The sequence below is a fragment of the Corvus cornix genome, chromosome 2, assembly GCF_000738735.6.
Source record: "Corvus cornix cornix isolate S_Up_H32 chromosome 2, ASM73873v5, whole genome shotgun sequence".
NCBI lineage: Eukaryota > Metazoa > Chordata > Aves > Passeriformes > Corvidae > Corvus > Corvus cornix.
This window is the reverse complement of record NC_046333.1, coordinates 58246943-58260049: the sequence shown is the minus strand read 5'-3', so window position 1 is coordinate 58260049 and position 13107 is coordinate 58246943. Positions and strand designations below refer to the sequence as shown.

Below are 13107 nucleotides of genomic sequence, written 5' to 3'. Positions count from 1 at the left end.
TCTTTCACTGTGGCACATAAATACACCAAACTTTGGTTGTAGGAACCCAGAGTGCCAAGAATATTTCTCTGCCTGTTTTTAAGGGTTCTTACCCCCCTGGACAACACTGGTTTAGCTTCAAACCTTGGAAAAAATTACCAACAGTCAGACAACAACTAGAAAATACAGTGGTGTGAATTAGGTGATAGACTACTATGTAAGATTGTCACAGGGTGAAAAATTTAGAGGTTTTAGGCTTCTCTTTGTAGTAAATAGGTAAGAGTAAAAAATATCAAAATGAAGGATTGTTGTTGTTCTCTAGACCTTCTTCTCCTTCTTCTACCACTCCATATTTTGCAGTAAAAGTAGTTTGGATTGATTGGATAGAAAATTCTGCAGTTCCTAGTCGTGTTACTGAATAATTGGTAAGAAAGTAAAAATAATGTACGTTTTTAGTAACTATTAGTCAAAATGTCTTTAAAAGGCTGTGTAAATCTTGATAATTGGTCTTTCTCGCTCTCACTCCAACTTTTCCTCCTTCCATGCTGTACCTGGGTCACACTAGTGGCTCAGTTTCTCTGATAAGACTTAATAAACAACTATCTAGAAGCATTGAAACTACAGAAGACGTCTCGATTCATCTTTTAAGCACCTTGCAAGGACTTTCAGCAAATTCTCTCCCATCAGGAGACACTCGATTTATGGCATGCTAAAGTGTCATTTGGTCACAACTATCTAAGCAAAAATCTCAACACATTAAATTTTAGAATGTTACAAACCCTAAAGTTTTTTAAATGCTAGAATTTTTCATATTTAGGCCCATAGTTGCCCACTTGAACCTTAAAATCCATGGCGAATTTATACTCAGCAACATTAGAAAATATTTTACACTCACTTTTAGAAAAAAAAAGTGTTTTAAGTTCTAAGTCATTGCTAACTCAAACGACTACAATAAAAATAAAATCCTCTGCAATTTCATGTGAATTGTATTTCAACTAAGTACCTTTCTTTGGATATTTATAAGCATATTACACTGAATTTTTCAACCACCACAGCTTGTCATTTTAATTATGAGGCTGTTTTAAAGTGATCAAGCAGATTTTAGTTTAAATAATCAAAGTAATGATCCCAAGCAGTGGAATTCTGTTGGAACCTGGATGGAGTTCATCTTCAGTGATGACCCTCAACAGTCCATACTGGGACTCATATTATTTAAAATCTTCATCAGTGATACAGATAAATGGGATTGAGTGCATACTCAGCAAGTTTACAGGTGACATCAAGCTGAGCAGTGCAGTTCATTCACTTGAGGGAAGGGACGACATTCAGAAGGTCTCTGACAGGCCTGAGGAGTGGACCCAGGGGAACCTCATGAAGCCCAACAAGGACTGACAACAATATGAGTGGCAGTAAGACAGATGATGGAAGAGCATGGTATTTACACCATGAAAATATTGATTTAAGCTTAATAATGCAGAAAATATGACTCCATCTTCTAATTGGAAATAAGGTTTCTCTTTGTAATACCTGTAGGAACTCAAAAATTCTCTGTACAAAGAATATTTGCCAAATCAAAGTTTATGTTTTGTATTTTTATAGGTCTCTCTTTTCAACAAAAGTTCAGGAAATAAGTAAATATTAGGCTCCTGCTTACATGCTTCATTTTAAAATACTACTAACCTTGTCCAGTGCTGCCTGCACAACTGATTCACTCTCAGTATCCAAAGCTGATGTTGCCTCATCAAGCAGAAGAATTTTGGGATTGCGAACCAGAGCTCGGGCAATTGCTATTCTTTGCTTCTGGCCTCCACTCAGCTGTGCCCCTCTTTCTCCAACCACAGTTTCAAACTTCTACAAGACAAACACATGTATTGAAAACACTCGGTGGCACAGTCTTTCCACTAAAGAAAGATGTCAGTAATGCCAGTAGTGCCAGTAACATCTTCTCCTTCCCCTACAGGAATAAACACCTACTTGGATAAACCTGACTAATCATTTGTGTTCCTGGAAATCTAGTAGTTCTTCAAATGACTGAAAAATCATTTCCTGAAGATAAAAAATTAATATTATTCTCAAAAGTTATGAGGAAGCTCTGCATAGCTCTGCATATTCACAGGTCCAGGGATAGCTTCCTCTCTTAACAAGCATTCCTTCTGAGGAACTATTTGACACAAGAAGGTTTAGATGAAATTATTTCAGCAGGAGAGCTGATCTGCTTACATTGGGTAGCTTCATGATGAAGTCATAAGCATTCGCTTCCTTGGTGGCTTTTTCAATCTCTTCCATGGTGACATCCTCACGGCCATAACGAATATTTTCTGCAATAGTAGTGGCAAAGAGCACGGGCTCCTGATTCACCACACCAATAACCTCCCGCAGATACCTTACGTTTAAGGTCTTAATATCGTGCCCATCAATTGTAACCTAAACAAAAGAGAGCAGACAAAAACTGTTTACTAAGTGTTTTGATGAAGGAACATCTCTCTCCATTCTGGCATGTGCCATTTTAGAGGAGACTTTACCATGTCATTGGAACATTGACAAGGGCAGTGAGGTCAGAACTAGGCTTTCAACAAGTGTGACACGCAGAGAAGTCATCTCACTTGAGGTATCTTACCGTGCCTTCCTTGGGATCATAAAATCTCTGGATGAGCTGAACAGTTGTGCTTTTCCCGCAGCCACTGCCACCAACCAGGGCCACTGTCTGGCCAGAATTAATCTTGAGATTCAAGCCCTTCAGAATCTGTCCATATAAGAAGGTTGGTCAAAAACATAACAGTGTTTAGAAATGTCAAGGAAAATTTGAAAGACTGCAATAAAATAACCTTCATATTTCTAGCACAATCTGGTAAAAATAAAATTTATAAACATGTCGGTTTAAATTTTGGATAACTGATGACTTCAGCTTAATTTTCCTTATAATTACATCACAGTTGGTTCAGTATCAAAGTATTATACAACACACTTCACAGTTACCTGTCTCATGAACCAGTTCATATGACAAAATAATACTACTACTACCCATAACTAAAACATAATATACAAACAGTATGATGCAATATTTCTGTATTATGTTGCCTCACCTTTTTCTTTAATGCACCATGGAAACTACAGGGAAGCTATGTAAAAGTCATAGTTAAAAGCTGAGTGTATTTCCTTTCTGCCTATCAAAAGTAAGAAAGATCACTTTATCAAGGTCAGTGATTTTCCTTCAAGGTAAGGAATGAAATAGTTACATAGTGCAAAGACACTGTCCACAGAAATATTTTCAGGAATCATTCATACGTTATCTATTGTCACTGCATTAAGACTCTGAATATATGACAGTGCTTTAAAAAGGAAACTTATTCTCTGTCAGGACAAATACAGATTCTGATCTCTATTCCATATACAGCAAGTCGTTGCTGGATCTGCTTTCTTTAACTGGTTCTGACACAGTCATAACAGAGCTGCATTGCAATTATTTTAAAACTCACTATCTCATTATTATTACTATACACAAACACTTGAGTTAGGATTGCAAATTTAGATTGTGATAGAAATACCTATTTATGGTTTTTTGCATAGCCACACTTATTAAAGTTTTAGACAAAAAAATTATTCAGGAAACTTAATATGTTTAGCGAAGGTGGAAATATATCCAGCTAAAATCACTGTGATGACAAGGCAGTTTTATACACATTAGAGAATCAACCTGAAATTGTTCCATTTTCAACAAAACTTATGTGATTTTTTAAATGATTTTTTTTCCAACACATGATCCACATATTCAGCTGTAATATATATATATATAAAGTTTCATTTACAGTACCTCAACATCTGGTCTGGATGGATAATTGAAGTAAACATTTTTGAATTCTAAGTTCCCTTTTATGTGGTCTGGTTTGTAACCTGTCTCTGAATAGCTGTCAATTTGAGGTTCCTGTACAAAATAAAATACAAAAAAACAACAAAAAACCCCCAACATTTTTTTCATAAAGAAGTTATTGAGAGCACTATTATTCTACAGAAATATTAAATGTGTTTTTTAAGTAATTTAGGTGAGATTCTGAAAGATCTAAATTGCGTAATGTTTTGCTCCCTCACTTGCTACATTGATGATATGCTCATTTAAGAATACTTTTTATAATTTCTCCATTTAGCTTTCGTGTGTATTTAGTTCCTGTCTTTAAAAAGAAGGATCTCTTACCTTCGGAAGAAGTTTTGTAATGATAGTGAGGGCAAAGATACTCACATTGTCTATTATATTAAAGACTGTATAGGCAGCTCCTCTTGCACTAGCAAATGCCTCTATGCTTGGAGCAGTCTGTCCAATGCTGAAAGCTCCAATCAATACAGAGAAAAAGACCTGAAAGAAACGTTTACAGAGGTATATATTCACTCTTATTTAAGCAGAATCTTATATTTATTTATTTACATTAGGTATTTTTGGGTAACGAGGTTCCATGTCTGTTAATGGAAGTTTAAAGACTCTAAGATTAAAGCAAAACTGAAAAGGTCTCTCCTAAACAGAGAAAAACATTAAGAAAAGGGCTTTTTAAGGTTCAGCTGAGAACTGAGCTACTGTACAACATTAATTTTGCAAACTTATTGAAAAAAAGTGAAAAAGTGACTCAGACTTGTAAAATCTATGACAAAAAATTTAGAATTGCACTTGGTGTCTCAGGATTTATTGTACTAATCATTCTTTGGCCAAAGACCAGAAAGTTTATTACACATCTTTCAACAGAACGACAGATATGCAAAACACTATCATTCTGCTTTCAAAGTGACAGTGAAACAGAAGCATAGAAACCCAAGTTCTCCATCACAAAGTAAAAAAGGATCGTTCTGCTTCAATGAGAGTACAAGCAAACAAGAAAAGCAGAAAAAGATAAAAGAAAAAAATTAACAATTTTCTCAGATTAGCACAGTTTATTGCTTTCAGTTAGTATCAAAACAAAAGCAATTAAACCACACTGCTCAGAGATGATAACAGCCATAGTAGTCAGAGCAAAGTCTGTCACACCCATCATCCTGAACAGGGGTTATTCACAGATTTTACACATGATGATGCATCATCCATGTTACAAAAACATCGTTCGGTGAACTACAACATAGACAATTTGCAACAGAGTTTGCAAATACTTTGAACAGAATAAATTACACACAAGGTCATGAACTTCACTGAGAGGTTCCATATGCCAACCTGTACAAAAGGTTCAAAAGAGCCAAAACCACTTATCAGAGACAATTTTCACAAACTTCAGTGGTTCATAAACAAAACTGGTAGTTTAAAATATATTTAAATATATGCATATGGTCACCTGGCTGTGTTTCATCATGGTTAACAAAGTTATTCTTCTTACCCTGTTTATTTCATATTTCATACAAAATTAGAATGGTTTCCACATCAAGAGAAGAACTTAAGTTATGACTTAAGTGTTATGGTTTTCTTCCTTCAGTTAGATGGTGACATATTTCCTAGTCACAAGTATATTTTTATCCCCCTCAATTTCTAAAAATACTGAGAAGTGATTCCAAGCTCTCATGGTGCAAAACATAAGAAAAACTTTAAGAAAATTATCTACTGAGACCACACAACAGCTAAAAAAAAGGTATTTGTTTCTGCATCCTGAAAATATATCCAGCCCTCTGAAAGCAAATAGCAACTAGAAAGGGTATTGTACTTCAGTTTTTGATTGAACTGTTTCTGTATCAGTCCAATCTTATGAAAATCAGAAAAGATATAGGGATAGTTGAAAATAATGTATGTTTTATTTGGGTTCATTTAGATTTTGAGATCCTATAGAAGCAACATGTAGGCTTTTGTGGTGAGAATCTTTTTGTTAAGAAGGGATGCTACTTTGCCAGTTTTTAGACATAATTCTCATTAAAGTCAAATAAGTTCCCATTAGACACTTTATTGTTTGTTCTTTATTATTTCTCACTGTTACTGAGAATTTACTCATTAATACTTACTGTAAGAACTTTGCCAATAGTGTAATCCTCAGTTAAGATCAAAGTAGTTCCATACCAGAATGCCAGTGCATATGATGCATATATCAGTAAGAAAGCAGCACCCATAGAAATATTAGCTGTAATAGCCTTTCTTATTCCAATCCGTTTAGCATCTTCTAAATTTTTATGGTATCTGGAAGAAAGATAGAAGTTCAAAATAGACTCACACTTATACCACAGCATACAGCACCAAAACCTCTGTGGATGAATTAGAAACAGAAGGTTCACAAAGTACAGCAGTTAGATACATAAAATATCTAACCCTAAGACTGTACAAAGGTAAGCCTGGCAGTCAGACACGGAGTTTCTAAGGTAACCCCTAAAAAGACCAACATTAGTCAACCCGGTATAAAGAAATAAAAGGGCATTGCATGTCAGGGACTGGCATTTAAGTTCCTTAAATAACCTGCAGGTCAGTGAACTTTCATTGTGAACCGCTCAAGATAAAAGGTTAAAATATATCACAAGATCTATATTTTACAGTCTAGTGGAAATAGAGATATTGTTCTTTAGCACCTTCACAACTCCTGAGTAATCAGATTACCAAGGATATCATCATCTCTTCCAGGAGTAGGGCCTTCTTTTGTCTAAAGCTCTCATTGTGTGATGCTTGAAGTGATATGAATACCTTTTAATGCAGAGACAATACATGGAGTCTAGAAAAAAACTCTTTCTACGTGTAGCAAACCTCGTAACAGCCCCTAACAGACAATCTCTCGTTATCTAAAAATGCAGAAAGCGCATGACTTCCAACAGAAAACACACAAGAAAATTTGAAACAATTTGAACTATTTTAAAATCCGCTGATGAAAGCAAATATTGCTCTTACCTTTTAATTTCTTTTTCCTGTCCTCCAAAAGCTATTACAGTACGGATTGCTGCCAGAACTTCTTCTGCAACAGCACCTGCTTTTGCATATGCAGCTTGTTCTTTGTCAGTGAAAGCAGAGAGAACCTAATACAGAATCAAATATTTTGAAGTAGGAAAACCAGAAATAAGTTCAAGCACTTCACAAGGGCTTTTATCACAGTTAGTTTCTTTTTATTATTAGGCATGGGTGCCCAATGTCCAATATCCAATTCCTGAGTGTACTGTGAAGTCAATATAATAATTCCACATTACGCATTGTAAACAACTAGATGCTGGATTATTTGCTCTGCTTTCACCCAGTGCAAGAGATAAAATGACTACTCATAGTGAGCTGGTATGGTTCTCCCCAGGCAGATCTCCTTAGCTCATTCTACCCTCTGGCTACCTTAGCCAGAGGGCCCTATATCTGAGTCTGTGAAGACATGGCCACAGTCTATGAAGACTCAGCCAGTAGACATACATGGCACACACGTCTCTAATCCTGCCTTTTCTGCAATATACTCACTCAAGACAGAGAAAGCTTTCATGATCTTTGAAACATAAGGGAAATGAAACACCATAAAAATCTGGACTTTCAAACTACAAAGATAAGTCACTCTAATCCCTTGGTAATTTGGTCCTTCTCTCATCTAGATCTGTATAGAATTTCTTAGCAAAGCTGTTAACAGCTAAGAAAAAATCTCTGTGTCTGAGACAAAGGTTTTTTCTAATTTATTCTCTTATTTTCCAGGAGGTGCAATTATTCCTTTCAAGAAAAAAAGTACTTATATGAATGTAGTTAAACAATTACAGGTGTAGATTCTACACATACGTCTTGCTTCCTTCTCTGTATGTGCTATACTAGCAGAAACAGCTTTAAATCAAACAAGTCTGTCCAATCTATGGGAATTACGATGTTCAAACTATATAGAATCATTGAATTATAAAATGACCTTGGATGGGACCTTAAAGATACCTCGTTCCAACTGCTCTGCCATGGGCAGGGACACCTTCCACTAGACCAGGTTGCTCAGAGCTCCATCTGACCTGGCCTTGAATGTGAGCATACTGATAGTTCATCAAAGAGTTTATGTACATAAGTGTTATCTAAAGCTATAACTGCTCTAAGCAACACATTCTAACATTAAGAATTACATTATGTGTAATTTCATTATCTTCACTAAGAATTTCATTATCTGTCATTAATATAAAACCTGACACTGTACATATGTTAACCTACCTTTGCCCAGAGGGCTGCTGAAAGTCCCAGGACAGGACTAACTGCGAGTATTACAAGGGTTAACTTCCATCCTCTTATGAGACCAACAATAAATCCTACCACAAATGTTGTTAGTGATTGAACAAGCAATCCCATCTTGTCACCTATTCCTTCATTAATCTTGGAGACATCACTGAAAAACAAATTACATACAGAGAGGAAGAAAAATGTAGAAAGCACAAGAAAGGTTTCCAGTTTTGTTACATGGGCATCTGTGTGGAAGACAATCTTTATTATTTAATTATTTCTCCCAATAACAGTTTTCTTCAAGGTAAAGCACTACATAGTGTGGCCAAGAAAACTTTCATATTTTTGTGAAACTATAATGCTATAAACCTGCTTTTGTCTGAAAAAGTTGAAATTCTTTCTGTAGTGCAAAACTACTATCACTTTCTTAATTCCAAATTTTTGATCTTTTTGGTACTTGTGGGCTATTTGGAAATTAAAGATAAAGGCTTTAATGTAGGCAAATTATGCAGTTAAAGCTGTTCACACTGCTGGGCTGAGTCAGCACGTTTATCAGTCCTCAGTGTGCCCAGAAATTAACTAATTTCTCTTCATGGGGGTAATACAATAGGCTGGGCTTTAATCATCCTCAGAGTTCTGGGGAACCTAACAAAATACTTTCCTATTAATTGTATATTACCTGGAAATTTCCACAGGTTGCTATTTTTCCCACTGATGCCCATATGAAAAGTTTAAAAGATATGTATTGAACTGGGCTTTGTTGAACATTATGGGGTTTTGTTTGTTTGTTTGTGTGTTTGTTTTTTCAGAACTAAACCAATTAAAATAAAAATTCTTTATTTAAACAGCATTTACTGAACTTTCCTTTTTCCATCTTGTAGGGTAAGATTTAAGTTTTGATGGGGAGTGTTGATAGCAAAACCCATAAGAAGGAAAATAGGATGTAACTTGATGAGTGAAAGGAAAACATTTAAACCACAGTCCTGTATCAGAAATATTAGAAATTCAGTCCCTGAGAGTCTCCATGAGAAAATTTGAAAACTTCATTTCACAGTGAAATAATTTAATTTAAAAATAAAAATTTGTAAGTCCTGCATGTTTAACAAGATAAAATAACATTGAGAAAGGTATAGGGTACTTACTCTAAAAGACGAGTGTTAAGTTCTCCCACATCATTTACATCAAACCATCCAATTTCCTGTCTCATAATTGCATGAAAAAATTTTTCTCTGATTTTTTTTATTTGCCGACCTGCTGCTAAGGTCCAAAATGAAGTTTGCACATAAGCAGCAAGAAGAACACCAGCTGCTATTCCAGAATAGTAGTATGCATATCTGTAAGAAAAAGGAAAAAGCAAGATATTCTGAAATCGATTTCATTACCTTGCTAGTCTGAATTTAGCATGATGCTCACTTTTTCTGTTTGACCTGAATTAGGGATTATATGCTTATACTAAAACCTACACCTCACTGTAAAACTTGCTGAGTTTTCCATGAATAGCACTTAATGTCAGAATAACCTTTTTTTTCAATTTAGTATGTATTTTCTCCTAAGATTCTTTTAGAACTGTATTTCAGATACAATGCCCTTGTCACCTAAATGTGTCATGTCCAAAAACTCCCTAGCATTTTTAACACACATAGACAGACCAAATCACATATATCAATATTATACACACAAATAATAAACATGCCTGTCTGTATAAAAACATAAACAAAAACAAATAAACGGATGCAGTGAATATTTCTTGATTTGAGAATCCAGCATCATTATATGTACATCTACTGCAAGCAAATGCCATTAGATCAAAAATTCTTTGGCTCTTTTATTCATAACTGATATTTTACTTCTACATTAATTCAGCCCTGTGCTGTGATGTCAAATCCAAACCAGGAGTGTGTCAACCATTATATTTCTCAAACTGGAAGTAAATTTCACTCACACCTTTAAACTGTTTAAAAAGAATCAAATCAATTTTGATTTGATGAAGAATTGACATCAGAATCAGTTCTAATTGAACTTGCAACAGAACTGAACCAAAACGATGTAACTTAATGGATTCTTTTTGTAAAACACAACTGAAATCAATGATTACTTTATGATGCATATTACCTGTAATTATAAGAATAATGCATCTACCTAAAAGTGAACAATTAGTGAAAAGTGTGACTCTTATGACCTTTTCTGAACTCTTGTGACCTTTACTCTTTTACTAAGTTATGCATACTGATTTTATAGAACCTTAACATGAAATTCAGCAGGAGCAAATTGCAGGAATCTGTGTGCAAATGCTCTGCTCTAAGAAAGAGAGAATGGCTTTGCAAATTAAACTTCTCAAATTTCATTCCAGTCTTTCTTGTGGCTATAGTACCATACAGTTTAGTTAGGGACTTTGAAACTGTACTCATTATGAAATTCACTTAATCAAAACTGTTTATAAAATCAGGTTAATGCCTAACAGAACGCTGGTTAGTTGAATATTGACCTCAATCATATTATGCTCCATTAAAACTCCTCAAACAAAAAAAAAAGCCTCTCAAAATAAACCCAAGAACACTGATTCTAAATTCAGCAGTAATTACTTTAGACAATTACTTTATGATGCTACATCACTTCAAAGAATTGATTTATACTTCGACTTTGTTTCCTGACAAATTGTATCAAAAGGGATTCATATCTTTGCCAGATTCCATGCTGATGAAATATATTCTGTAAATTCACTGCTGCAACTTACCAGAGAGTAAGTGCTCATCGCATTGTAAAAGAATAGTTCTTTTTCTTTTGAGAAATAGTTGGAGTTTAGGCAAACTGTTTGATTAACAAACTCAACTAAATCCACATGTATAGTTCAGTACTTGAACATACCTGTGTGAGAACTCTGTCCATGCAAACAGTTTCTATTATTATTTGACCTGCTGGCAGGTGTTCCTAGAGAAACAAGGAGCTGGTGCAAAGAGCTTCTTATCTACACCAGTGAAAATGCTAACTATGGCTCTGTCTAGAAACTTTGGCAAAGAACACCTATTCCTGTGCTGCTAGTAATAAATTTCTCAGTAAAAAATTTTTTTCTAAAGAGAAACTAGGGCTGCTTTTTATTCATGCTTGTACTTTCAGAGTTAATTCATGTTGGTTTGATCCTGGTTGGATTCCAGGTGTCCACTGAAGATACTCACTTCCCTTCCTCAGCTAGATTCGGAGGAGAAAAATATAATTAAAAGCTCGTAGGTCAAGATAAGGACAGGGAGAGATCATTCACCAATTAAGTAATGGGCAAAGCAAATTCTACAATTTCATATGTAGCAATTTTGTAGTAACTCTTTTTGCAGTTCTTTTAGAATAAACATGAGACACACTTTGAAAATGTTGTGCAACTAGGTATATCAGGTATTTACTAAACAAAGAACAGCGTAACTTCACCCATGCACACATTATTTAGTTTGCAATTCTGCCTTCAAATTTGTTTTCAAATCACTGGGAACAAGTATATTCCACTGAAGGTTTGTATGCATTAATTGCATTCATGTCAGAGACTGACAGAAATGTTGCAGCAAGAAACTCTCCTATAAAACATAATTGCCAATTCCCTGTCAATTCATTCTCATTACATTCACGTTCTTAATTTCTAAGAAACAGCCTTCTCCTAACTTGCTCCTGTATTTTATGGTAAAGAGCTGTTTGAGTATGTTTTGGTTTGGGGGTTTTTTTAGCATAAATAGTTGTGGTATATTTAATTACAAAAATTAACTACTGAATCTAAGTAAGCTTACAGTCCACTGCTACTAGAAATTTTAATGCACTTTGATATAAGCAAGAGTTACTACAGCAAATGCCTTATCTCCTCCTTCTCTTCAGAAAAGGCAACTGCCTTGAAGAGCACATCAGACATTTTTCAATATCTAATGAGCAACAGAGTTCAACCTGAAGAAAAGAACCTCAAGTGGTACAAGAAACCCATAAACTTTAGACATCCTGCATAAACCAAGTGTATGGACAATGGTTAATAAGGCCCCTTAACAAAACACACTTCTTAACAGCTTATGTTTCTTCTTCTTTGATCTTTTCTTTATGGAGCTTTGTAGCAGAAGCACCTACTGGCTATTGTCTTCTGCTGTTTTCAGATCTAGAATGCTAGATTTAAGGTAGCCTGTAGTCTAAATCTGCACTTCTGCAGTCCAGATAATTTCACAGAATTGTTTAGCTTGTTAGAGACCTCTAAGATATTTGAATCCAACCATTAACTCTGCACTGCCAAGTTCATCACTAATACATGTCCCTCAGTCCCACATCCACAAATCTTTTAAATACCTCCAGGGATGGTCACTCAACCACTTCCCTGAGGCATCCTGTTCCAATGTTTGACAACACTTTCCAAGAAGATATTTTTTCTAACATCCAGCCTCCCCTGGCACAACTTGGGCCATTTCCTTTTGTCCTATTGCTTATTAATTGGGAGAAGAGACTGACCCCCATCTTGCTACAACCTCCTTTCAGGTAATTGTAGAGAGTGATTTAGCTGAACTTGATGCTTTGGCAGCAAAGTAGGTACTATCTGACAATTCAACTTTTTTTTGCAAGTGAATTACCATAGCTCAGGGAATTAACAGATGATAATCAATAATCTTTTATCATAACAATTACTCTTCATAAATTCAGAGGAAGAGAAGGAAGAAGGAAGGCAATGCAAATTTCACTGGGATACAGAGCACCCCTGAAATGGGGGTGGTGTGGGTGAGAGCATGGGAAATTGTTGGGAATGGCTGGGAATGTTCAAAAATCTTCCCAGGGCCTCAAATAATTTCACATGCCAATCTTTAGTTACATATATTATTCAGTCATTGCTTTTATGTTGTTTAAAGTGTGCAAAACATCCTCAGGAGAAGAATGGCTTGACTAGAAATGTGTACCTACATTAAAAAAAGAAGAGGAAATACCAATTTTTAATTACCTTGTCATATCTTCTTCCAGATTTTCAAGCATATTATGAGTGAAATTCATTGAAAAGTCTCCTTAGAAATGAAGAGGAGAGTAAATAC

The 13107-nt window shown here is 35.2% G+C and overlaps 1 protein-coding gene across 1 annotated transcript in view; it reads right to left on the bottom strand.

Moving 5' to 3' along the window:
* Window positions 1-13107, bottom strand: part of ABCB1 (ATP binding cassette subfamily B member 1) — a 48578-nt gene that overhangs the window by 18178 nt on the left and 17293 nt on the right. Inside the window, exons 7-16 of the mRNA XM_010399216.4 lie at window positions 13020-13080; window positions 9217-9408; window positions 8069-8240; window positions 6809-6933; window positions 5941-6112; window positions 4214-4327; window positions 3791-3901; window positions 2597-2722; window positions 2200-2403; window positions 1660-1830 (exon numbers count right to left, since the gene is read on the bottom strand). Coding sequence (XP_010397518.2) covers window positions 1660-1830; window positions 2200-2403; window positions 2597-2722; window positions 3791-3901; window positions 4214-4327; window positions 5941-6112; window positions 6809-6933; window positions 8069-8240; window positions 9217-9408; window positions 13020-13080 — 1448 coding nt within the window. The remainder of the gene's footprint in view (window positions 1-1659; window positions 1831-2199; window positions 2404-2596; window positions 2723-3790; window positions 3902-4213; window positions 4328-5940; window positions 6113-6808; window positions 6934-8068; window positions 8241-9216; window positions 9409-13019; window positions 13081-13107) is intronic.